Source organism: Muntiacus reevesi, chromosome 9 (assembly GCF_963930625.1).
Source record: "Muntiacus reevesi chromosome 9, mMunRee1.1, whole genome shotgun sequence".
Classification (NCBI taxonomy): Eukaryota; Metazoa; Chordata; class Mammalia; order Artiodactyla; family Cervidae; genus Muntiacus; species Muntiacus reevesi.
This window is the reverse complement of record NC_089257.1, coordinates 12,722,988-12,747,252: the sequence shown is the minus strand read 5'-3', so window position 1 is coordinate 12,747,252 and position 24,265 is coordinate 12,722,988. Positions and strand designations below refer to the sequence as shown.

Genomic DNA, 24,265 nt, shown 5'->3' with positions numbered 1-24,265 from the left:
TTAATCACACTTATTGGGCTCACATACCCACCCCCCCTTTACTTCAGGTTGTACAATGGATAGAGAGAGGACCAATCGTATTAACCAATGACTCCATACATATGCTTTCTCCCTGGAGCCTTCAAGGACCCTCACACCCTGAAGAAGAATGGGAACTAATTAACATCTCTCTAGGTTATGAAGTCCTTCCTTTGTGTATGGGCCCAGCAGAACTATGCATAAACGTTAGCCACCAAACTTTGGCTTTCTCCCTGCCTCCAAAAGAGGACTTTTGGACTTTGCTTGGATTATTTACTGCCCTTTCTTTGTCTGTGAACCATGTTTATACAACTGAAACTTTAGGGAAAGAGTTAGGGAAAGAACAAAAAACATTATGCAAAGGGTATACTAATTAGAACTTTAAATATACTCCTGTTCATTGGGACAAATGTCAGACCAAATCAGGAAAATTAATGTTTATGGCTAATCAAACAGCTGTCGATTGGGGACCCCTGATAGATGAAGATATTCAAGATGAAATACAGGAACTAAAAACAGCCTTCAAATGGGTTGGAGATCAATTAACAGATGTACTAAAACAGGTGATTCTAAAATGTGATTGGAATTCTACTCAATTTTGCGTTATTCCTGTTCAATTCAATAATAGTGCCTACAACTGGGAACAAATCAAATTTCATTTACAAAACATATATGATAATGCCTCTCTGGATGTACAATTATTACAGAAAGAAATCTTTGATACCTTTTTGAAAAATCTGCCCTCTTCCACTAATTTGGAAACTTTAGCTGAACAACTAGCTGATCAATTATCTGGGCTAGACCATGCAGATGGTTTCAAAGCATTACTCACAGCAACGGGCCTGGAATTGTAATTTTGGTGATTGTCTTGACAATTATATGTGTCGTTTATCATTGCCTTCATGCAAAAATTGTTAAAACTAAACAAACTCAAATGGTCAGAACTCTTTGTAAAATATTATAAATAAATAAGGGAGAATTGTCAGGGGATGTTTAACAGGAGGATTCCTACGTGCTGTCTCTCATAAACCCTCTGTTCCTCATCAGGGGGCCTCAAGCTGCCCCCAGGACTGAGGTCATTGTGTGAGTCAGGCTTGGGTCTGCTTCAGTAAACATTCTCTTTATGATAAAGCTGCTTAGTTTCGATCCTCTTTCTTGAGATGTGGATTGCCTCCTGACCTTGTGACCCTTATTAATCCCTTGTTCCCTTGGTAACAGTTACTGTGCATTTGGTTTTCTGAAATATTTTTTGAAATATGTATATTATCATATATGAAAGAGATCTCCAGTCCAGGTTCAATGCAAGAGACAGGGTGCTCAGGGTTGGTGTACTGGGGTGACCCTGAGGGGTAGGATGGGCAGGGAGATGGGAGGTGAGTTCAGGATGGGGAACACATATACACTCATGGCTGATTCATGTCAATGTATGGCAAAACTCACTATAATATTATAAAGTAATTAGCCTCCAATTAAAATAAATTAATTAATTTAAAAAAACAGGCAAAACATTATGTTTTACATATTTTTGGTATTTCTTTGTTTTTCTAAAATTAATATGTTCAATTATTTTTGTAACTAAGTTAGTGTGATTTAATTGTTAATATGAACTGCATTAAAAGTGGTGTTCATCAAAAATAGTATCTTTGAAATGCAAGCCTTATACTATCAAATGAAACTCAAAATTTATATATAGCACATGATTCCAATTTTGCTTTATCAATTATAATAATATATGTACATAAAATTATTGAGAAGAGGTATTTAAAAACACAAAGAGAATTCATTCATTGGTTTAGAACACATAACTCATAAAAGTTGTTTCTTCACATCTGTTTTTTATTTTCTAGTCATTTATAATGAATATGTGTGTTTTATAATCTGAAACATATATTAATAAAATACAGTCAAAATAAATCTTCCACATATCAAAATTGCCTGCTACATGGAACAACAAGACAGTTCTATTATATTACCCACTAATTATCCTGAGGACATGTAGAAGAAATTCACATTAGCTGTTATTAGTTATTTTGCTCATAACAACCACCATGATCATTTATAGCAATAACCTTGTCACTTTATCACCCCCAACATCCCATCCAGTGTTTGTTGTACAATAAGGGATTTAGCTGAGTTTCTCAGGTGGTGCTAGTCCTAAAGAACCCACCAGCCAAAGCAGGAGAAGCAAGAGGTGCGGCTTCGATCCTGGGTTAGGAAGGTCCTCTGGAGGCGGCATGGTAACCCACTCCAGTATTCTTGCCTGGAGAACCCCATGGACAGAGGAGCCTGATGGGCTACAGTCCATAAGGTCACAAAGAGTCAGACACGACTGAAGGAACTTATCATGCACATAAAAGAGGTTTAGCCACTTCAATATGAATTGGAAAGAGAGAAAATTTGGAATAAAAGTCCCTTTGTGCTACTAAGTGACTGAATGACTTTGGGCAGGTCATTTAGTCCCTTTGCGCCTAAAAAAGTAAAGCTTATAAGTGGAGATGATCATTTCGTCACTAGTTAATTTATTAGAATTTAATGCATAATGTCTCTTGAGAAACTTGTATGCAGGTCAGGAAACAAGTTACAACTAGACATGGAACAACAGACTGGTTCCAAACAGGAGAAGGAATATGTCAAGGCTGTATATTGTCACCCTGCTTATTTAACTTATATGCATCATGAGAAACGCTGGGCTGGAGGAAGCACAAACTGGAATGAAGATTGCCAGGACAAATATCAATAACCTCAGATATGCAAATGACCCCACCCTTGTGGCAGAAAGTGAAGAAGAACTAAAGAGACTCTTGATGAAAGTGAAAGAGGAGAGTGAAAAAGTAGGCTTAAAGCTTAACATTCAGAAAACTTAGATCATGGCATCTGGTCCCATCACTTCATGGCAAATAGATAGGGAAACAGTGAAAATAGTATCAGACTTTATTTTGGGGGTCTTCAAAATCACTGCAGATGGTGATTGCAGCCATGAAAATAAAATACATTGACTTCTTGAAAGGAAAGTTGTGATCAACATAGATAGCATATTTAAAGCAGTGACATTACTTTGCCAACAAAGGATCGTCTAGTCAAGATTATGGTTTTTCAAGTAGTCATGTATGGATGTGAGAGTTGGACGCTGCAGAAAGCTGAGTGCTGAAGAATTGATGCTTTTAAACTGTGGTGTTGGAGAAGACTCTTGAGAGTTCCTTGGACTGCAAGAAGATTCAACCAGTCCTTCCTAGAGGAGATCAGTCCTGGGTGTTCATTGGAAGGACTGATGTTGAAGCTGAAACTCCAATATTTTGGCCATCTCTTGAGAAGGATTGACTCACTGGAAAAAACCCTAATGCTGGGAAGGATTGGGGTCAGGTGAAGGGGACGACAGAGGATGAGATGGCTGGATGGCATCACCGACTCGATGGACATGGGTTGGAGTAAACTCCAGGAGTTGGTGATGGACAGGGAGGTCTGGCATCTTGCGATTCATGGGGTCACAGTCAGACATGACTGAGCAATTGAACTGAACTGAGCTGAATGCATGACATAAAAGTGAGAATTCATCTGTAGTTGTGTTACTTATGATTTTTCCACACATGTTGATGTATACTCTCACTAATTTCTGAGGTGAGTTTCACCCAAAGACTTACAGAGTACAGAAATGTAAATCACAAATAGACGTCAATAAGTAGAATATTAAAAAATGAGAGACTCCAGGTAGGTCAACCATTGGATTAAGAGTTGCAAAGACTGGGTTTACATTTGGGTCCTGAAAGCCACAGTGGTTTTCAAGACTATAAAATTTAGGTGAAATATTAAGTAGTTTACAATGATTAAAACACATTTTCAAACTGGATATAAATCTTGACATCAGAGTATTCTGTTGGTTAAGAGTGAAACACAGCTCTTTGCTGAATCAAAAGAAGAGATTGCTATCCGACTTGTCCCAATGACTAAATGATCCTGATCCTCAAATAATAATAATAATAATAATAATAATAATAATAATAATAATAATAAAGAAACCTGAATCAGCCAACCGACTACACTATTGTAAAGTAATTAGCCTCCAACTAATAAAAATAAATGAAAAAACAAACAAACAAGCAAAAAACATAAAAAATAAAGAAACCTGGAATTCTATCACAGTTAGAGTTCTGTGTTACTCATTTCTAAGCTCTAAAATACAAGGCCGTTATGGATATTTAGTTATATCAAAGGAACAGATGGTTAAACTGCAATATTATGAAAGATTTCTCTTAATCATTTGCTGCATGGCTTGGATCACATCCTTGTTCCTCATACTGTAGATCAAAGGGTTCAACATTGGGCTCAAACAACTATAAAAGACTGCAAATATTTTGGACTCCTTTACAGACTTCTCAGTTGGAGGCCTCAAGTACATGCAGAAGAGGGTTCCATAAAATAGAGTGACTATTGTCAGGTGGGAGCCACAGGTAGAAAAGGCTTTGTACCTGCCTTCCACAGAACGGATCGCCAAGATAGATGCAGCGATGAAAACATAAGAGAGGAGAATGATGAAGAAAGAGCTTGAGAGAGTGAAACCAGCAACCACAAACATCGCCATCTTTTTGACATAGGTGTCAGAGCAGGCCAACATTATCAGAGGAGGATCAGCACAGTAGAAATGGTTGATCTCAAGGGAGGCACAGAAGGACAAGTGAAAGGTCAGCAGTGCCTGAGAGAGACCATTGAGGAATCCACAGGTATACGGGACTGTGACTAGAAAGAGGCACACGTCCCTGGACATCCTGGCGCTGTAATGTAGAGGGCTGCAGATGGCAGCATAGCGGTCCAAGGCCATGGAAGCAAGGAGATAAAACTCAGTGATCACCAGGGCAATGAAGAGAAGACACTGCGTGAAGCATCCAGCGTAGGAGATGGTCTTCCGGGCTGAGAGGAAGTTGTGCAGCATATTTGGAGTAACATTGGAGGAGTAGCAAAGGTCTACAAAGGAGAGGTGGCTGAGGAAGAAATACATGGGAGTCTGGAGGTGGGGGTTGGTCCTGATCAGCATGATCATGCCCAGGTTCCCTGCCAGTGTGACTAGGTAGATCGCCAGGAACACCCCAAACAGGGCCTTCTGTAGCACCGGGTCATCTGTGAGCCCCAGGAGAACGAATTCAGCCACTACAGTGTGGTTAGGGGAAGGCATGTTCTCATCCCTTAAAAACTGAAAGTGGCAAAGTGAAGAATTCTATCTGATCCTGATTCTGCATTTATTCCATTCTTTTGTCATTTACATTTGATCTATCTCTCTATAAATAAATTACTCTTCTCAACCAATGCATCAGAACATCTATGTAAATATTTGCACCTTATCTCTTTGCAATATATTTTTCTATATATATACTGGAAACGTACACACAAACTCACACGTTCCCTTTCCCTTTCTTGTTTGTAAATTGTGTAGACACATATACAATTAAACCTGTTTCTGGGAAAACTCCATATTCACTATTTTTTTTTTTTCAAATCCTGTGAAAAAGAAAGCCAAAAGAATGAAAGTCAGGTCTGGAAAGCAGCAGGTCCATGGCATCATTCAAATGGACAAATGAAGGATGCAGAGTTTCTGTGGCCCCTGCACCTCTGATACCCTACTGTTTTAGACACAAGTTAGAAGACATGTTCAGTCCAGCATTTTCTCCTGAAACCCATACTTGTCTGGCTTAAATTCATTCAGAAGACATTTAATGAGTAGATGCATCTCTTGACATATGGCTAAGAAGGTACAGAATGAAGAATTCATCTTTCTGCTTTTTAAATCCACCCACTCATTATTTACTGAAGCATTTTTTGTTGTTGTTCTCGCTCTTGGGGTTACAGGAGTGAGGAAATTACCTATCCTTGTGAACCGTATATTGCAGGAGAGGTAACAGATATTGAGCACATAGACAAATGTTTACAGCAGTATGTCACTGAGAAGAAAACACTACGGAGAAAATAAAGATGGAGTGCTTTTAGATGGCCATTCAAAGAAAATCTGAGAAGGCAGAATTTGAACAGTAAATAAAGCATTCAAATATCTGAAGAGGAATTTGTTTCTGTTATTTTTTAAAACTGGCACACCTCTGAATATATTTGTTTAGGAAAGCACATTAGGATAATATTTAAATGCAGACTTACTTCGCAGCTGGAATTATCATTTTGTGTGTGAGTGTGTGTGTGTGTGTGTGTGTGTGTGTGAAATTAAGATATGACTGGAAAATTATGCCTCAAGAATTTCACCTTAAGGCTTTTTAAATTTAGTTTTCACATACACATCAGAAGAGCCTGTATATAATACTTGATTTTTCAGAAATTACATGAAATGTTAATATTTGAACAGAAAAAAAACAAGTATAAATGATGAAAATAAGGTTTTCAATATCAGTGAGAATATTAATCTTCACACAAAATAAAAAACATATTTTTAGTGAACAAATGTAGAAAATGACTTACCTGTAAAATTGACTTATATTTTCTAAAATGAGGTGTGAAGATTTATAATGTGTTTCTTAGGATTATTCCCTAGAGTATTTTTTTTTTTAATTCTTATAATCCAATTAAGATAGACTTTGTTCCCTCAAGGGAATAACCTTAATTTCATGCTTTGAGATCTTTAATTTTCCTTCAAGACCAAAATCTCTATATAACATCTTTGTTCCCTGTTTTATACTATGTGGCTGAGATTTTTGGCAAAACTAAAGAAGTTCACCATCACTTTTAATACTATGAAAAGACAAAAATGTGGTTGGATGAATTTTGCATTTTTCATGTATAAAAATGACTGAGAACCAGGATCATTCATAAAATTGATATAACACAAAATTGGTGATTTGGGGGAGAGGTCAAATATGAGTAAAGAATATCTGAATATTGTTTGACACTGCATTTGTTAGAGAATAAAGGGATCTAGAGATGGTCTCAGTAGCCTCTATTTTCCAAGGCATTGATAACTCCAGCCAATACAATCAAAGGAATTAAAGTAGAGTCTCATTAAGACAAGAGAGGCATCTCTGATTGTTTTAGATTTCCAAATACTGGCTTACAGTCTGAGAAATCAGTCAGTGAAATAAGTCTGTATATCATTATAAAAACATATATTGTCAGCAACTTAGTACATTGGGGGAGATTTGAGCATAATCATGTATTTTCCAGATTGGGGTAGAAAATATTTATTTATCCCAACATTTTCTGTTTTACCTTGATTCCTTGAACAAATTAAATAAAAATTTAAAGTGTAGAATCCTAAATATTCCCATGAAATAAAAGTTTCTTATATGATTGTAAAGCTAATTGTAGGATAGTAGAGCTCTTATTTCCTGATCCCTTAATGTAAAGATTCCTTATTTTGCATAAAGATACTTGAAGATTTGACCCTTCTTTAAGCTGAATGCCAGCATTGGTTTCCCAAAGTACTTATGTAAGTACATTCTGATAAGGGCTTCCCTGGTGGCTCAGACAAGAAAGAATTCGCCTGCCAAGTAGGAAACACTGGCTCAATCCCTGAGTCAAGAAGATCCCCTGGAGAAGGAAATGGCAACCCACTCCAATATTCTTGCTTGGAGAATCCCGTGGACAGAGGAGCCTGGTGGGCTACCGTCCATGGGCACACAAGAGTTGGACATGACTCAGTGATTAAACCACCACCCACACTATATCCTGATATGCTTTAATATAGAATAGCAGTGTCATAATCCTAATATTTACAAACAGATTTTTCCAAGAAGAGGTAGGACTAACTCAATAGCAATTGAACAAGTAGATAAAAAGTGGTGAATTAATTCTTGAAAGGAAAAGTAACAATACTTTTCAGTATGGGGTCACTTGATCAGAAGTTCACACATAAGAGTAAATGTTTATTTTCTTTTTACATATATAACAATGAACAATACTGGAGGGCACAGAATTTACCTATCTACCTTTGATACTAGCTAAAAGAAGAGTTTTAAGCATTCTTATTTCATTTTCCTAGAAAGCCTTCAGGAGGCGGTATTTAATTTATAGTTGAAGACACGAATTCCTTAGTTAATATCACTCTGCTTCAATTGCAAAGACCAGTTGACATGTGTCTGCTAGAAGAACACATAATTGCTTTAGCTACACAAATGTCAAACAGTCAGATAATTGAAACCATCCCACTGACACTGCTATTTGTGTGATTGTGATTATTTAATTCACTATATTTTTGGTTATGGCAGATTCAGTAATATACTGGAAGTTCTAATCTATGAATAAAATTGTACTGATTGAAAGGGAGAAAAAATAAAAGCGTCCTATTCACAGATCGCTTAATAGTTTATATAGAATCTCCTTTTAAGATACACAGATAAAATGTTAAGTAGATTTATTATGGTGATCATTAAGTTGTACAGCCCATTTTTTAATATGCTAAGATTATATAGTGGAAGGTCACATGGTAGAGATCAATATGCATAGATTATTTATATTATAATGCAAAAACCAACCATAACTGGAAAATAAATGTTTCTGTATATCAATTATAATAATATCAAAAGAGTAAGCCACTTAAAAATGATTTTTTTTATAAAACTGCAAGAGTTACATACTGATAACCACAAAGCAGTGCATGCAGAGAGAAATTAAAGGAGACTTAAATAATGGAGAGATATATTTTCCTTGTGGATTGTAATATTCAGTAGTTTTAAGTCCAGTATTTTTAAGTTACCAAGTTGTCTAAAATTGATCAATAGTTTTAATGCCAGTTCAGCTGGCTTATTTTTAATAGACAAACTGATTATAAGTTATATAGAGGTTGTTAAGAAAAAAAAGTCTTAAATTAGCCAAAACAATTTTGAGACAGAAGAAAAATCATTAGATGATTTACATTATCTAATTTTAAGAGTTAGTAAGGAACAACAGCACTCAAAACAATAAATTTAGCTGCACTGAACATCATATTTTCAATATGGGTGAAATCGCCTTATATTAGAAAGAGATGTTATCTAGGACTTCCATAGCTAAAGAGAAGTCAAAGTTTCAAAGGACAGGGTTTGCCTCACTTCAAACCTTCAAAGGATTGACTGATTCTCTTGTTAGGGGCTAATGTAGCTCAAGGCTTCAATTGAAGTCAACGCTCATTTACCACTTTGAACATTCCAGGGCCCTTAGGAAGTGTGCTAAATCTACTCTGTCTCCTCTCTATAAATGAAACAGCAGTGTAGATGACAGCACATCTGTTTACAACATGCTGCTGCTTCAGTCATGTCCAGCTCTGTGCTACACAATGGACTGTCGCCTGCCAGGCTTCCTCTGTCCATGGGATTCTCCAGGCAGGAATACTGGAGTGGGTTGCCATGCCTGCTCCAGGGGAATCTTCTCGACCCAGGGATCGAACCCATGTCTCTTATATCTCCTGCATTGACAGGCGGGTTCTTTACCACTCGTGCCACCTGAGAAGCATGGTTCACTAAATATTTTAAGCTCACTGTTGAGATCTACTGCTCAGAAAACATAAAATGAAAAAAAAATTTCTTTTTAAAGTATTATTAACTTATTGACAATGCACCTGTTCACCCAAGAGTTCTAATGGAGACGCACAGCAAGATATGTGCTGGTTTTAAGCTTGCTAACACAACAGAGCAATCACATTCCCCATCCATTCTGCAGCCTATAGACCAAGGCATCATTTCAACTTTCCGATGTTATTATTTTAAAAATATGTCTTGTAAGTCTATGGCTGCTGTACATAGTGATTTCTTTGATATCTGTGCAAAGGAAATTGAAAGCTTCCAAAATGGATTCATTGTTGTGAATGACATTAAGAACATTCATGATCCATTTGGAAGATACCAACATTAACAGGATTTGGGGAAAGTTGTATCCCACCTTCATGAATGACTTTGAGGAGTTCAAAATTTCGGTGGAGAGATTAGCTGCAGATGTAATGGAAATAGTAAGAGAACTTGATTAGAAGCAGAGACTGAAGGTGTGACTGAATTGCTGCAATCTCAGGATAAAACTTTGATGGATGAGGACTTGCTTCTTGTGGATGCGCAAAGCAAATCGTTTCTTGAGATGGAATCACTCCTGGTGAAAAATGTTGTACAGATTGTTGACCTGACAACAAAGGATTTAGAATATTACATAAACTTAGTTGATAAAGCAGTGGCAGCTTTTGAGAGTATCAATTCGAACTTTCAAAGTTCTGCTCTGGGTAGAATGCCGTGGAAAGGCATTACATACTACAGGCAAATCTTTTGTAACAATGTCAATTGATGTCACAAACTTCATTGCTGCATTTTAAGGAACTGTCACCACAACCCAAATTTTGAGCAACTGTCATCCTGATCAGTCAGCAGTCATCAGCAGTAAGGCAATACCCTTCACCAGTAAAATGATAGTAATTAACTGAAGGCTAGATTTTAATAAAGTATTTTAATTAAAATACATACACTTTAGACATAATGCTGTTGCCTACTTAATACACTACAATATAATATAAATACAACTGTTACATGCACTGGGAAACCAAAAAATTGTGCAATTTGCTTCATTATGCCATTCACTTATTGCCCTGGTCTGGAACAAAGCCTACAATATATTTTAGGTATGCCTATTTTGAGTTTTATGCTTCTAAATTGGGAGTTGAACTATGATAATTGTTTTTTTTAAGCATATAGGTTCTCTGGAATAAATGAGATTTATATAGAGCAATCATATTCCCCAGGATTCTTGGAATATTTGGTCCAATTCCATTATTAGGGGAAAAAAAAAAGCAGAAACAAAACAAGAAACCTCATGACAGAATGATGTGAGGCCAGAGTAAACACATGTGGATTTGGACATTTCCAAGTTCCCTCTGAGTCCTGAAAGCCCACGCTTTGGCAATCCTAAGTACAGAAGCACAAAGAGGATGTTTTAAAAATTTCGCCAAAGGAGGCTTGGCCGTCCTTGTTTCTCAGACTGCAGGTGAGCGGGCTAACCCGGGGATGACCGCCGTGTGAGACACGGACAGCGCTTTGTCCTGGCCCGTTGAGCGGCGGCAGCCGGGCGCAGGTCCATGACGGGACTGTGCCAAGGAGACGGTGGCCGCCGTCGGGGGGACGCGCAGGTGGAGAAGGCCCTGCGCCTCCCCTCGGCAGCGCGGGGCCTCAGACGGCAGTGAGGATGCAGAGACAGGAAACGAGGATAGTCAGCAGGCAGCTCGGTTCCTTAACACTGGCAAGAGCAGAAGTGACCGCTTCACTGACAGAGTGTCAGAGCAAGCGACTTTCAGGAGGGTGGAGAGTCACGGGAAAAGCGGTGGTGACTGAGGGGAGAAAGCCAGCTGGAAGCTGAGGCCGCGTGAGTGGCGGCGTCTGTGAAGCCGCGAGGTACGTGGCGACACCAGCAGGGCGCTAAGCTGGGGGCATGGTGACCGTGTAAAGGAGAGGTTTGAGGTACGTGGCGACACCAGCAGGGCGCTAAGTGGGGGGCATGGTGACCGTGTAAAGGAGAGGTTTGAGGTACGTGGCCAACACCAGCAGGGCGCTAAGCTGGGGGGCATGGTGACCGTGTAAAGGAGAGGTTTGAGGTACGTGGCGACACCAGCAGGGCGCTAAGTGGGGGGCATGGTGACCGTGTAAAGGAGAGGTTTGAGGTACGTGGCGACACCAGCAGGGCGCTAAGCTGGGGGCATGGTGACCGAGTAAAGGAGAGGTTTGAGGTACGTGGCGACACCAGCAGGGCGCTAAGTGGGGGGCATGGTGACCGAGTAAAGGAGAGGTTTGAGGTACGTGGCGACACCAGCAGGGCGCTAAGTGGGGGGCATGGTGACCGTGAAAGGAGAGGTTTGAGGTACGTGGCCAACACCAGCAGGGCGCTAAGCTGGGGGGCATGGTGACCGTGTAAAGGAGAGGTTTGAGGTACGTGGCGACACCAGCAGGGCGCTAAGTGGGGGGCATGGTGACCGTGTAAAGGAGAGGTTTGAGGTACGTGGCCAACACCAGCAGGGCGCTAAGCTGGGGGGCATGGTGACCGTGTAAAGGAGAGGTTTGAGGTACGTGGCGACACCAGCAGGGCGCTAAGTGGGGGGCATGGTGACCGTGTAAAGGAGAGGTTTGAGGTACGTGGCGACACCAGCAGGGCGCTAAGCTGGGGGCATGGTGACCGAGTAAAGGAGAGGTTTGAGGTACGTGGCGACACCAGCAGGGCGCTAAGTGGGGGGCATGGTGACCGAGTAAAGGAGAGGTTTGAGGTACGTGGCGACACCAGCAGGGCGCTAAGCTGGGGGGCATGGTGACCGTGAAAGGAGAGGTTTGAGGTACGTGGCCAACACCAGCAGGGCGCTAAGTGGGGGGCATGGTGACCGTGTAAAGGAGAGGTTTGAGGTACGTGGCGACACCAGCAGGGCGCTAAGTGGGGGGCATGGTGACCGTGTAAAGGAGAGGTTTGAGGTACGTGGCGACACCAGCAGGGCGCTAAGCTGGGGGCATGGTGACCGAGTAAAGGAGAGGTTTGAGGTACGTGGCCAACACCAGCAGGGCGCTAAGTGGGGGGCATGGTGACCGTGTAAAGGAGAGGTTTGAGGTACGTGGCCAACACCCGCAGGGCGCTAAGTTGGGGGGCATGGTGACCGTGTAAAGGAGAGGTTTGAGGTACGTGGCCAACACCAGCAGGGCGCTAAGTTGGGGGGCATGGTGACCGAGTAAAGGAGAGGTTTGAGGTACGTGGCGACACCAGCAGGGCGCTAAGTGGGGGGCATGGTGACCGTGTAAAGGAGAGGTTTGAGGTACGTGGCGACACCAGCAGGGCGCTAAGTGGGGGCCATGGTGACCGTGTAAAGGAGAGGTTTGAGGTACGTGGCCAACACCAGCAGGGCGCTAAGCTGGGGGGCATGGTGACCGTGTAAAGGAGAGGTTTGAGGTACGTGGCCAGCACCCGCAGGGCGCTAAGTTGGGGGGCATGGTGACCGTGTAAAGGAGAGGTTTGAGGTACGTGGCCAGCACCAGCAGGGCGCTAAGTGGGGGGCATGGTGACCGTGTAAAGGAGAGGTTTGAGGTACGTGGCCAGCACCCGCAGGGCGCTAAGTTGGGGGGCATGGTGACCGTGTAAAGGAGAGGTTTGAGGTACGTGGCCAGCACCAGCAGGGCGCTAAGTGGGGGGCATGGTGACCGTGTAAAGGAGAGGCTGGCAGATGGCCACGGGACGGTCACAGGCCATCACGGTCAGCAGGAATCCCTCAATGCCAGCGAAGGAACCAGAAAAGAAGAGCTGAGTGGCACATTCATTGAATGAAATGACTGGCTTCTCTGCCCAGAAATCTACGAGCATTTTAGGGGCAGTGACAGAAGAGTAACAGAAGCCAACAAGGGACAGGTTAGTGAGGAAAAAATACATTGGAGTGTGGAGATGGGGGTCAATCTTGATTAACAGGATGATGCCAAGGTTTCCAAGCACAGTGATCGTGCAGATGAATAGAAACATCATAAAAAGAAGACTCTGAAGCTCTGGATGATCGCTGAACCCCAGGAGAATAAATTCAGTCACTGTCGAATGGTTGCTCATCCCTTTGTCTCAGGATGGATGATTTGCTTGCTGAGATAAGAAAGAAATCAGAGATATAAATTATGCAAAAAAAAAAAAAGAAAGAAAATAAGTTTATTCTCTACTGTAAAATTACTTCTAAAATGTCCAAAGGATGTGTATATTAAGGCTGTTTATTTTTTCAACTGCAGAACAACAAGAAGATTTCTTAAGTAAACTCAGCAACTTTTATTTTAAAATGAGCATTTATCCACGTGTGTGTGAAGTTGTTGATAATCAACCCCTGCTTGTCTATATCTTACCTTACCTCCCAAAGCTTTTCACCTCCTCCGTTGATCTTTTTGCCTTCACTGTCTATCATCCAGTTCCTTTGCATTCTTTTTGGCAATGAAATGTATGACATAGTTGGATATATAATACTTCCTGAATTCAGTACATTTTTTTCCTGTTTTCTCTTAAGCCCATTCTAATCAAACTTTCACTCCATCACTCCACAGAAATTGTTCTTGTCAAGGTTGTCAGGGTTCTTTATGCTGCCAAATTCAGTGGTAAATTCTCAGTCTTCAACTTTTTGATCTATCAATATTTGGCAGAGTTATTTGCTAACTACTCCTTGAAAAACTATCATCTCTTGTCTTCCAGGACACAACATTCTGAGTTTTCCTCCTACCATATGGGTTGCTCCTTCTCAGCCTTCTTTGTTTATTCCTCTGTTCTCTGACTGTTAAGATTGGAGGAGCTCAGAACTCATTTCATGATCCTCTTCTATTGTTTGTTTTTTTTTCTATTTACACTCTACCTTCATTATTGTATTCAGTCTCATGACTATAAATACTATCTATATATTTACAACTCCTGAGTTTAATTCAGCCCTGACCTCTTTCCCAAACGCCAGACTTATAATGCACTTACATTTTCACATTAATATCAAATAATGATTCAACCTGACTCAAAGCTGATTTGCTCATGTCTTCCTTTAATTTTCCCAAAGTTGACATTCTTTATCGCAAGTGGGTGACAACTCTCTACTTCCATGCGTTCAAATAAAAAATAAATACAAGCAGATAAATATTGAAAAAAATTGTTCCTTTTCTTTCTCACACACTATGTAACTAGTCTATCAGACAATTATGCTATCTCTATTTTCAAAATACCTACATCAACAAACCAACTACCTCCTTCCATCTTTATTTCTACCATTAAGGCTCAAGCCAACATCATCTTTCACTTAGATGACTACAATAGTCCTTTAACTGACCATTCTTTCTCTAAAATCAGTTAAATTCCACCTTATAAAATGCCACTTAAAAATATTCATAGCCATTTTGTAGAGGTCCACTTTATACATATAAATATATGCATACATTATATATATTTGATATAAATGGAATTATATTCTATATGACATATATGATCTGAAATGTGTATATGTGTTTACATATGCTTATGTATATAGATAGATAGATAAAGGCTGACAATTGCAGTGGTTTCTCAAAGTGTGCATATAAGCGCATAAAATAATTTTACTTAATGTACTACAGTGTTTTAAATATTCCAAGTGCTTTGGCACTCTTTCTGCACAAAATTAATTAAATTTCCTTGCTTCATACACACAAAAACACACATATATACACAGAGAGATGCATGTGTACATGTGTGTTTGTATGTGTATGCATAGCTTGAATATTCTATAAAATCCTCATCTCTTATTAGTCATCCTAAACCCTTTTCTTCTAAAAAAATAATTGTGTTAGTTTAGTTGCTAACCTTAAATTCTGTGTTTCAGACTTATTGTAATTTATAGACACAGTGTTTCTAAAATTTGTATTTATTTATCTTAATTGGAGGATAATTGCTTCATGATATTGTGATGGTTTTTGCCTGCATCAGTATGAATCGGCCACAGGCACACACGCATCCCCTCCATGCTGAGCCTCCCTCTCTGCCGGGCCTATCCCTCCAGGTTGTCACAGAGAACCGAGAGGTTTTGTCTTAAATTCTTGAATGCTTTTTGAATCCTCTTTGAAGCTTTCTACATCTGACCACTTAGAGATAAATTAAATCATCTTACCTGCTGTCCTTAAGACACACTCACTGAAAGTGTGGTGTTTATAACTTTAGTTTTATTTATTGGTTTTTGCAGGAATACAATTTTTTTTTTTCCTTACAGCGTGAAATTTATAGCTTTGATGAAAATGGAAGTGGCATAAAGAACTCAGCTGTGACAGACTCAAGATATGGTTAATTAATTCAACAAAGAGTGTAAGATGCTGCTTCTGAATTTGAGGCTGAGGGTCAGATTATTAAGGTTGTGACAATGCTCTTGAGATTTAATCATCTTTCCAAAACACGAAAAAAATGAAAGCCTGAAATATACTAACCCAAAATTAAGACATCCACTTATTTCTCACTGAGATAATTGAACTATTTTCTCCCCAGGGAGTCACTTATACCTTCGTGAATAAGTTAGGCATTTGAAGCACAAAATCTCTTTTATGGTCTTAAGACTCCATTGTGCATAACATTCAATTAAATAATTTATTAGGCCTTGCCTCAAAATTTCAGAATTCCACTAAAAATGTAACCCCTACTCTTTTCTATTTTGATAGGCAAGAATACTGGAGTGAGTTACCATAACATACTCCAATTGATTCATCACTCCCCAAACACCTTCCTGATTGCAGTTTTTTCTCTCTTTTTATTTGCTCACTCTGTTCCAGGGACACTTGTTCCCTTACTATTCTTTTAACAAACCAAGGAGGATCTTACCTCAGGGCCTTTGTATTCACCACGGATATTCATGCAGTGTTATCCTATGCAGGACTTGCTCAAATGTTGTTATTTCCACAGGTTGTTCTACTCCCATACAACCCTATTCTCTTGCTTTAATTTCTTTAAATCACAACTCTTACCCATGTCACACAATGCATCCCACACAAACAGGAACAAATGCCTATGCACACATGCATACACATTTTACTGTTGACAATAAAGTCTTCCTCACTCAAAAACAAGTTTCATGAAATCAAGAACTTTGTTTTCTCACATGGTATATCTTCAGCATGTGTTACCTGCTGAATATATTTTCCACTAATGTCTTTGAGAGAAACATTGGCTAATAATTAAAAGTGGAATTAACAGGAGATTGGAGGGCTGTTCCAGGGGGATAGGGTGAGTTATCTCCTCCTTTGTGGGGTCTAACAAACCTTTTGGACATTGGTATTCCAATATTCCAACATTGGTCTGCAGTGGAGAGTGGGATGGAAAGAAATAGGAAACAGACACTTAGCTGATTCCAAATCATTACTGATTCCTTCTTCAACATATCGTCTCATGAAATACAGTTTTTCCCTGTCGTTCCAACATTGACAGCCCCGACCTCATTTCAGTGAGAAATAAATAGATAATTGTGTTTGGTAAATGTTTATTGAAAAGTATGTGAAATTTTGGCTGGGTTATAGATAAAAAGTTAAAACACTTTGACTTTGAGATTACCACACTCCAAAATACTTCAGTTAATTCACAAAGTCAGTAAACTATACCCCCCATTATCGCTATAGCACCCATATTATTAAGCAGCTAAGACTTTCTTCTATAGTATTTGGTACTCTTGACATCCATGTGAATGGAAGAGTGTTACTATTTACAGTAGATGCTGTGATATACTACCCAGATTGGACTTTCAGTATTGAAGTATTTACTTCCCCAGCTTCCTAGGGCATCCACAGCTGACACCCCATAGCTGAGCTCTAGTCTTGGAATATCCCTGCTGAGAGGCATTGTCATCCTGAAAATGAGACCACTTCCAGTGGGTGACTCATATCTAAAGCAGGTTATTATGGAGGTATAAATACCTGTTCAAATTTGAAACATCTCTGAGAAGGATTATCTCAATTCCAGATCTGCACATGGAACTGGCTGAGTACTCTGATGCAATTTCATCACAAATTAGTTTCTTCTACCAATCCTATTTCCCTTACTTCTTTATCAGTACTGTTCCTAGGAACACTCTCCAATAAATTTCCTAAATACAAATATCTGACTCAGAGTCTATTTTCCAAGATCCAGTCAAAGTCATATATATATATATATATATATATATATATATATATATATATATATAAATTAAAGTGGAAAAGCTCAATATTAAAATTGAGATTTCAATCTAGGTCAGCCAGTTCCAAGTATTTTGATATTTTACCAGACAGCTTTCCTACACTCTATTGATTCATACTATAGGCTAATAAATACACATTTAAGACATCAGAAAATTAAGAATACATCTCATTTTAACACAGAAAAACAGTTCAAGCAATTAAACAATACAGTTAACATGAAAGCATTCTTATTCCATGTAATAGGGTGATATGTAACATGGCTTCACAGTGTCTGTTTCTGTAAGATCTTCTTTAAGGCCCCTTTCACATCTTTATTTTTCAAACTGTAGATGAGGGGATTTAGCATAGGGATCACTACCACATAAAAGACAGAGGCAACCTTGTCCTGCTCCATTGAGTAGCTAGACGTAGGACGCAAGTACATGAAGAGAATCGTCCCAAAGAATATGGTGATGGCCATGAGGTGAGAGGCACAGGTGGAGAAGGCTTTGTGCCTGCCCTCTAATGAGGGCATCCTCAAGATGGCAACAAGGATGCATAGGTAGGAAATGAGGACGATCATAGCACAGCCGATGACATTAACACTCGAGAAAGCCATGATCACAGTGCCGTTGATGTGGGTATCAGAGCAAGAGAGTTTGAGTAGGGGTGGTGTATCACAGTAGAAATGATTGATCTCATTGGAGCCACAAAAGGGCAATTTGAAAGTCATTCCTGTGTGTATGGCTGCATTTCCAAAACCTGCTAGGAATGAGGTAGCCACTAGCAAGAAGCAAATTCTCCCAGACATGAGAACTGGATACAGCAAAGGGCTCCAAATGGCTGCGAAGCGGTCGTATGCCATCATAGCTAACAAGAAGCACTCCGTCCCCAGGAAGGAGCCAAAGAAATAGAACTGGGCAGCACATCCATTAAAAGAAATGGCCTTCCTCGCAGCCACGAGGTTCACCAGCATCTTAGGAGTGACAGAAGAAGAGTAAGAGGCATCGACAAAGGAGAGACTGCTGAGAAAAAAGCACATGGGGGTGTGGAGACAAGGATCCATCTTAATTAGCACAATCATCCCCAAATTACCCACCATGGTTGCCATATAGATCAACAGAAACAATCCAAAGAGGACGACCTGTAGCTCTGAATTGTCTGAGAGTCCTAAGAGGATAAATTCTGTCACTTCCGTTTGATTCCTGGTTTGCACCTCTTTCATATATCTGGCCATTTGAGCTGCAATAAGAGAAAAGATAGACCATGCTATTTTGGTCAGATGAATACATGATAGGTGGGCTTCCCTGCCGGCTGCCTGGTGAACAAGCTTGCCAATACAGGCGCTTCAGGTTCGATTCTTGGGTGGGGAAGATCCCCTGGAGAAGGAAATGGCAACCCACTCCTGTATTCTTGCCTAGAAAATTTCATGGACAGAGGGACCTGGTAGGATATAGTCCATGGGGTCACAAAGGGTTGGACATGACTTAGCAACTAAACAACAACAAATACATGACAGAAGTTAAACACTCCTTTACTGACATGTACACATGCAAATTTTAGCACAGTGAGAAATGTGAAAACCAGTAAGAAGTGTGCTGAGTTTGATATTAAAACATGAAAGCTCTGTGCTGAGTTCTAGGTGTGCTGCCAACTAACAAATGACCTGTAAACAAGTGACATATGCCCATCAATTATGAGCACTTCTGGCATTAACTGTTTATTGGATAACTACAGGAACGTATCCTTAAGACGTATCTCAACATTTATGATAAATTAATTGATATATTAGCATACCTTTTAGGCACATCTCCCGGAGAAAAATGTCAAAATGAATTCAGGCCACTGACTGATCTTCAGCAGTACTAATGGAATGAATGAAAAGTATTGAAAATGATTAAAATTAATTAAAAAATAAAATGAATTTGAATTTTCTGGTGGTGGTGGGGGCAATTTTTAAAGTTGATGGCCAAACCAGGATACAGAATGTTCCCACATAGCCAACATGGTTCCAAGCCTACTCTAAATTTCCAGTGTCAGCATTTACAGAAAAAAAAAAAAAAAAAAGTCAGTTAAATATTGAGCATTTTGAATAATCCCCTTCAGTTTTTAGAGAAGAAGGTTGTAAGAATAAGCTCACATCCCAGATGACAGTAATAGAACAAGTCAGGGCAGAGAAGACTCCTACCGACACTCGGATTCACAGAATCACAACGGAAGCAGAAACTACCATCAGGGGCATGTGGAATGTTCCGGCTTCCATATTTAAATCTGGGGAATGATTTAATACAAAGTCATCCAAGCGGAGGTAAAATTTACTGCTTGAAATGTATAATGAAGTGAAATCCAGGACAAAAGGAAGAAGAAAGAAAGAAAAAGATAGAAGAAAGAGAGGAAGGAAGGATGGAAGGGAGAGAGGGAGGAACAGAGGAAAAAAGAAAAAAAAAAAACACACACACATCCCCAATGTACATTTTAAAAGTAAAAGTTTAGGCCAATTACTCTAGTAGAATTCTCTATTTCCACTCCAATTTCTCACCTGGTCCATGGACGTAGTTTGTAAAACAGAAGATAGCATGATACTAACTTAGTCATCCAATTATATCTCAGAGTGTTAAACCCCTTATCATTTAGAGTAGCAAGCTATTTGGTACTGTCTGAAATTAAAACATGAGGTGAAATTCCCTGGTAGTCTAATGGTTAGGATTCCATGCTTCTACTGCAAGGGGTGTGGGCTGGATCCCTGATTGGGGGAACTAAGATCCCACATACTATGTGGCATGGTTAAATACACATGGGCTTCCCCAGTGGCTCAGCGGTAAAGAATCTGCCTGCAATGCAGGAGATGCACACGACGGGGATTTGATCCCTAGACAGGGAAGATCCCGTCGAGGAAGTCACGGAAGCACACGCCAGTATTCTTGCCTAGAGAACCCCATGGACAGAGGAGCCTGGTGGGCTAAGTCCGCGTGTGCCTAGCTGCTCAGCTGTGCCCGATTCTTGCGACCCCATACTGTAGCCTGCCAGGCTCCTCTCTCCTTGGGATTCTCCAGGCAAAAATACTGGAGGGGGTTTCCATTTCCTTCTCCAGGGGAGCTTCCCAACTCAGGAGTTGAAACCAGGTCTCCTGCATTGCAGGCAGATTCTTTGCCAACTGAATTATGAGGGAGATGCCACAGTCCATAGGGTTGCACAGAGTTGGATGTGGCTGAAGCAACTCAGCATATATATAAAGCTGAGCACCGAAGAATTGATGCTTTTGAACCGTGGTGTTGGAGAAGACTCTTGAGAGTCCCTTGGACTGCAAGGATGTCAAACCAGTCAATCCTAAAGGAAATCAGTCCTGACTATCCATTGGAAGGACTGATGGTGAAGCTGAAATGCCAATACTTTGGCCACCTGATGTGAACTGACTCATTGGAAAAGACTCTGAGGTTGGAAAAGATTGAAGGCAGGAGGAGAAGTGGATGACAAAGGAGGAGATGGCTGGATGGCATCACTGACTCCATGGGCATGTGTTTGAGCAAGCTCCAGGAGTTGATGATGGACAGGGAAGCCCGATGTGCTACAGTCCATGTCACAAACAATCAGACATGACTAAGCGACTGAACTGAATTAATTTAAATCTTTTTAGAAAGGCTTAAAACAGAAGATCAAAGTAACTCAACACATGTGCTAATATTGATGTTAAAAGATCTACTGAGCACAGCTTGGGGGAAGGGTGGCAGGATCTGGTTCCATTCTTACAAACACCACCATACAAGAAGTGTCTAGTCATGCTCAGATCTGCTTGGTTTCCAATGGGACAGGGACTCAATACTCCAATAAGCAAAAAGACTGACATTTGTATGCAGTACTTTCAGCATGTCATTGCACCCATTATCTTATCTAAGCCTCACCACAGTTCAGTGAGGGAGATAATCAAGAATAAGCCAATGAGTATTAAGAAGATTATCTTTTGTTAGCTGAGGTCAGTGAAGGATAGGAATGTCACAGCTAATCAGTGGTGAATGCTGGCTAGAACATAGGTCTCTTGATGCCACATTACTTGCTCCTCAAAACTACACTGCCTCTCTTCTGATTTCACTGGACAGATATTCAGCCTAGGTCCTTGTCCTTGGACTAAACTTGCTGTTTGAACGTCACAGAAAGGCATCTTCAGCAGGTATTAAAAAGAAGGAATGGGTATTTTCATCTTCAACAAGAGTCTGTGAGAGTGCTTTTCCATCAGAAATAGCAGAAAGAATAAAATGCTCTAGAAACTTTGGTGTGTGTTAGGCACATAAAGAAAGGCAATGATGTGTAAAAATAATAAGTACTAAATTAGGTTAATCACTACCTATGATCTAAAAGTTCTGTGTTAAGTACTTTTCCTGAATGATTTTATTTAAATTCTGTGAGATAGGCAGTATTATAGTCCTCTTTTTGCACATGAGAAATGAGAGGTACAAAAGATTGGTAACTAGTGCTCAGAGTCCCAGAGATAGCCTATGGATGTCTAATTTATATCCAGTCAATGCAGTTTTCCTCTTAACATCTGAGGTCATTTATAAGGACCTTGTCAAAAATAGGTGTGAGCACTAATATATAGAGATGATATTGTAATTCTCAGAACTGTATTAATACATTAGAATCCATTTACCTACATTAGGAAAAAAATGTGTATATCTCCTAAAAAGAAAATATAATTATAGAGGCTGAAAGCTGTCTCTTTCAGAACACACTCTCATTAGTCTTTTAGCAAAATACCATTCATTTTACATCTAGCATTGCAAATTACATGCTTCATTCTCTCTTCTTCCTTAGCAAATACTTTTCTTGTTTTTGTGAAATATACTCTTCACCCTAGCTGAGAGTTTGCAGTCAACCATTTAGTCCAGATATTCTTTATCTGGGTTTTCAATTTCTAAGGGTTTGTGTAAATAGTAAGATTTCCTTAAAATGTTTAAAAAAGCATTAAAATGTTTAAAATGTTTTAAAATGTTTAAAAAAGCATTCAAGTCATATTAGTTATTCTCCTTAGTTTTCTCCTAAAGACTAACAAATTTTGTTTTGATAAAAATGGACAGAGCAGTTATCTAACATACTTTCTTAGCCATTCAGTATTCTTGGAACCTTGGGTCTGTGGGTCATTGGAGAAATTAGCAAGATTGTGAGTTTTTCTTCAGATCAGTAAACTACACGGGACACAACTTTAATGTTGTTTTTCCTTACCTTTCTTAATTGGTTAACTTCTACGTGATCCCTTTGCGTGTTCTTATCCAATGCCCACATTCACCATAAAAAGAAAATCAGGAGACAAGAAAACATAAAAACTTTTTAGAAAAGTTTCCTCTAATTGTTCCAGGTTAAGGAGTAGACACAGTTGTACAGGATTTCAGACACCAACCAGTAGAGACAAGAAAACTGAAACACTTATACCTTTCCTGTCACGAGAGAATCACTCACATTCAGCAGAGACTGAGTCCTTCTTGTTTTTACTTTTCCTTTAAGGTAAGAATCCCAATAAGTTAAAATGTAAAATATATTTCAACATATAGAATACATTGCTGCAGTATATTTGTAATACTGTTTGCAGCTATTTCCAGTTGGAGTCCCTAGACCAGAGTCTGGAATAAGCATCCTGACAGTTTAAATAGGGTATATTTCTTGTTTTTATGGCTCTGGGGACTGTGTTCCTCATGTCATCTCATTTTAATATACTTTTTTTTCCCCCTCTGCGACTAAGGGAATCACATGTCTCTTTCATGTTCCTCTCCTTTACCCTTGGGATATCTGGGGCTAAATAGAATGAATTTTCTGATGAGGATTTCTAACCACTGTTTTGATTTTTTCTTTTTTTTTTAATTCATTGCTTCATTGCTATGTCAGACTTTCACTAGTTGCCATGAGCAGGGACTGCTCTCTCATTGCAGTAGGCAGGCTTCTCATGGTGGGTCTCTTGTTGCTGTGCACGGGCTCCGGCGTGTGGGCTTCAGTAGTTGTAGCTCAGGGACTCCAGGGTGCTCAGTACTGAGGCTTAGTAGCTCCAGTCCCAGGTCTTCCCCTTCCAGGGCATATGGGATCATCCCAGACCAGGGATCGAACCCATGTCCCCTGCACTGGCAGGCAGATTCCTAGTCACGGAAACACCAGGGAAGCGCCTCTAATCACCATTAAAAACCCTTTTACTGTCATCCCAGCAGTTAGTGGTCTGGTCCCTTGGGGATCATTAAAAATATCCACAAAAGAGCAGGTTAGTTCAATCTCTGATCTTGCCTTGTATAAGGGCTTTGGGTACATAGGGGAAATTATGCTACCTGAATCACGGTGATGGACTAATCAAAGGAGGTAAAGGGAGGGGGGAAGAACAAGGATTGACCTGACTTTCCGTCCTGGCTGTCTGTCACTGATTGTGTGACTTTGGATAATCCATCAAACCTCTTTATATCTCAGCTTTTTTCATTTCTATATAGGAATACTGACACCCACCTCATAGATTGAATCTGTAGATAAGTGGATGAATGCATGTGAATTGTTACATCAAATACATGTAGACAGTTGACTGATAAGCAAGAGTTTCCCCTATTCTGACTCTCTTCCTTACTGTCTAGAATAAGAAATAGTTATCAGCCTATATAGCCTAGATTGATGCTTACAAGTTTCCCATTGGCTAAATGTATCTTCCATAT

The 24,265-nt window shown here is 39.8% G+C and overlaps 2 protein-coding genes across 2 annotated transcripts; both read right to left on the bottom strand.

The window, feature by feature from the left end:
- Positions 1–4,249: 4,249 nt before the first annotated feature.
- LOC136174991 (olfactory receptor 5M10-like) lies at positions 4,250–5,182 on the bottom strand. Its single transcript, XM_065945284.1, has one exon. The coding sequence runs from the start codon at positions 5,180–5,182 to the stop codon at positions 4,250–4,252; it is 933 nt and encodes a 310-aa protein (XP_065801356.1).
- Positions 5,183–17,877: 12,695 nt separating this feature from the next.
- Positions 17,878–18,831, bottom strand: LOC136173985 (olfactory receptor 5AP2-like). Its single transcript, XM_065943748.1, has one exon. The coding sequence runs from the start codon at positions 18,829–18,831 to the stop codon at positions 17,878–17,880; it is 954 nt and encodes a 317-aa protein (XP_065799820.1).
- Positions 18,832–24,265: the final 5,434 nt, after the last annotated feature.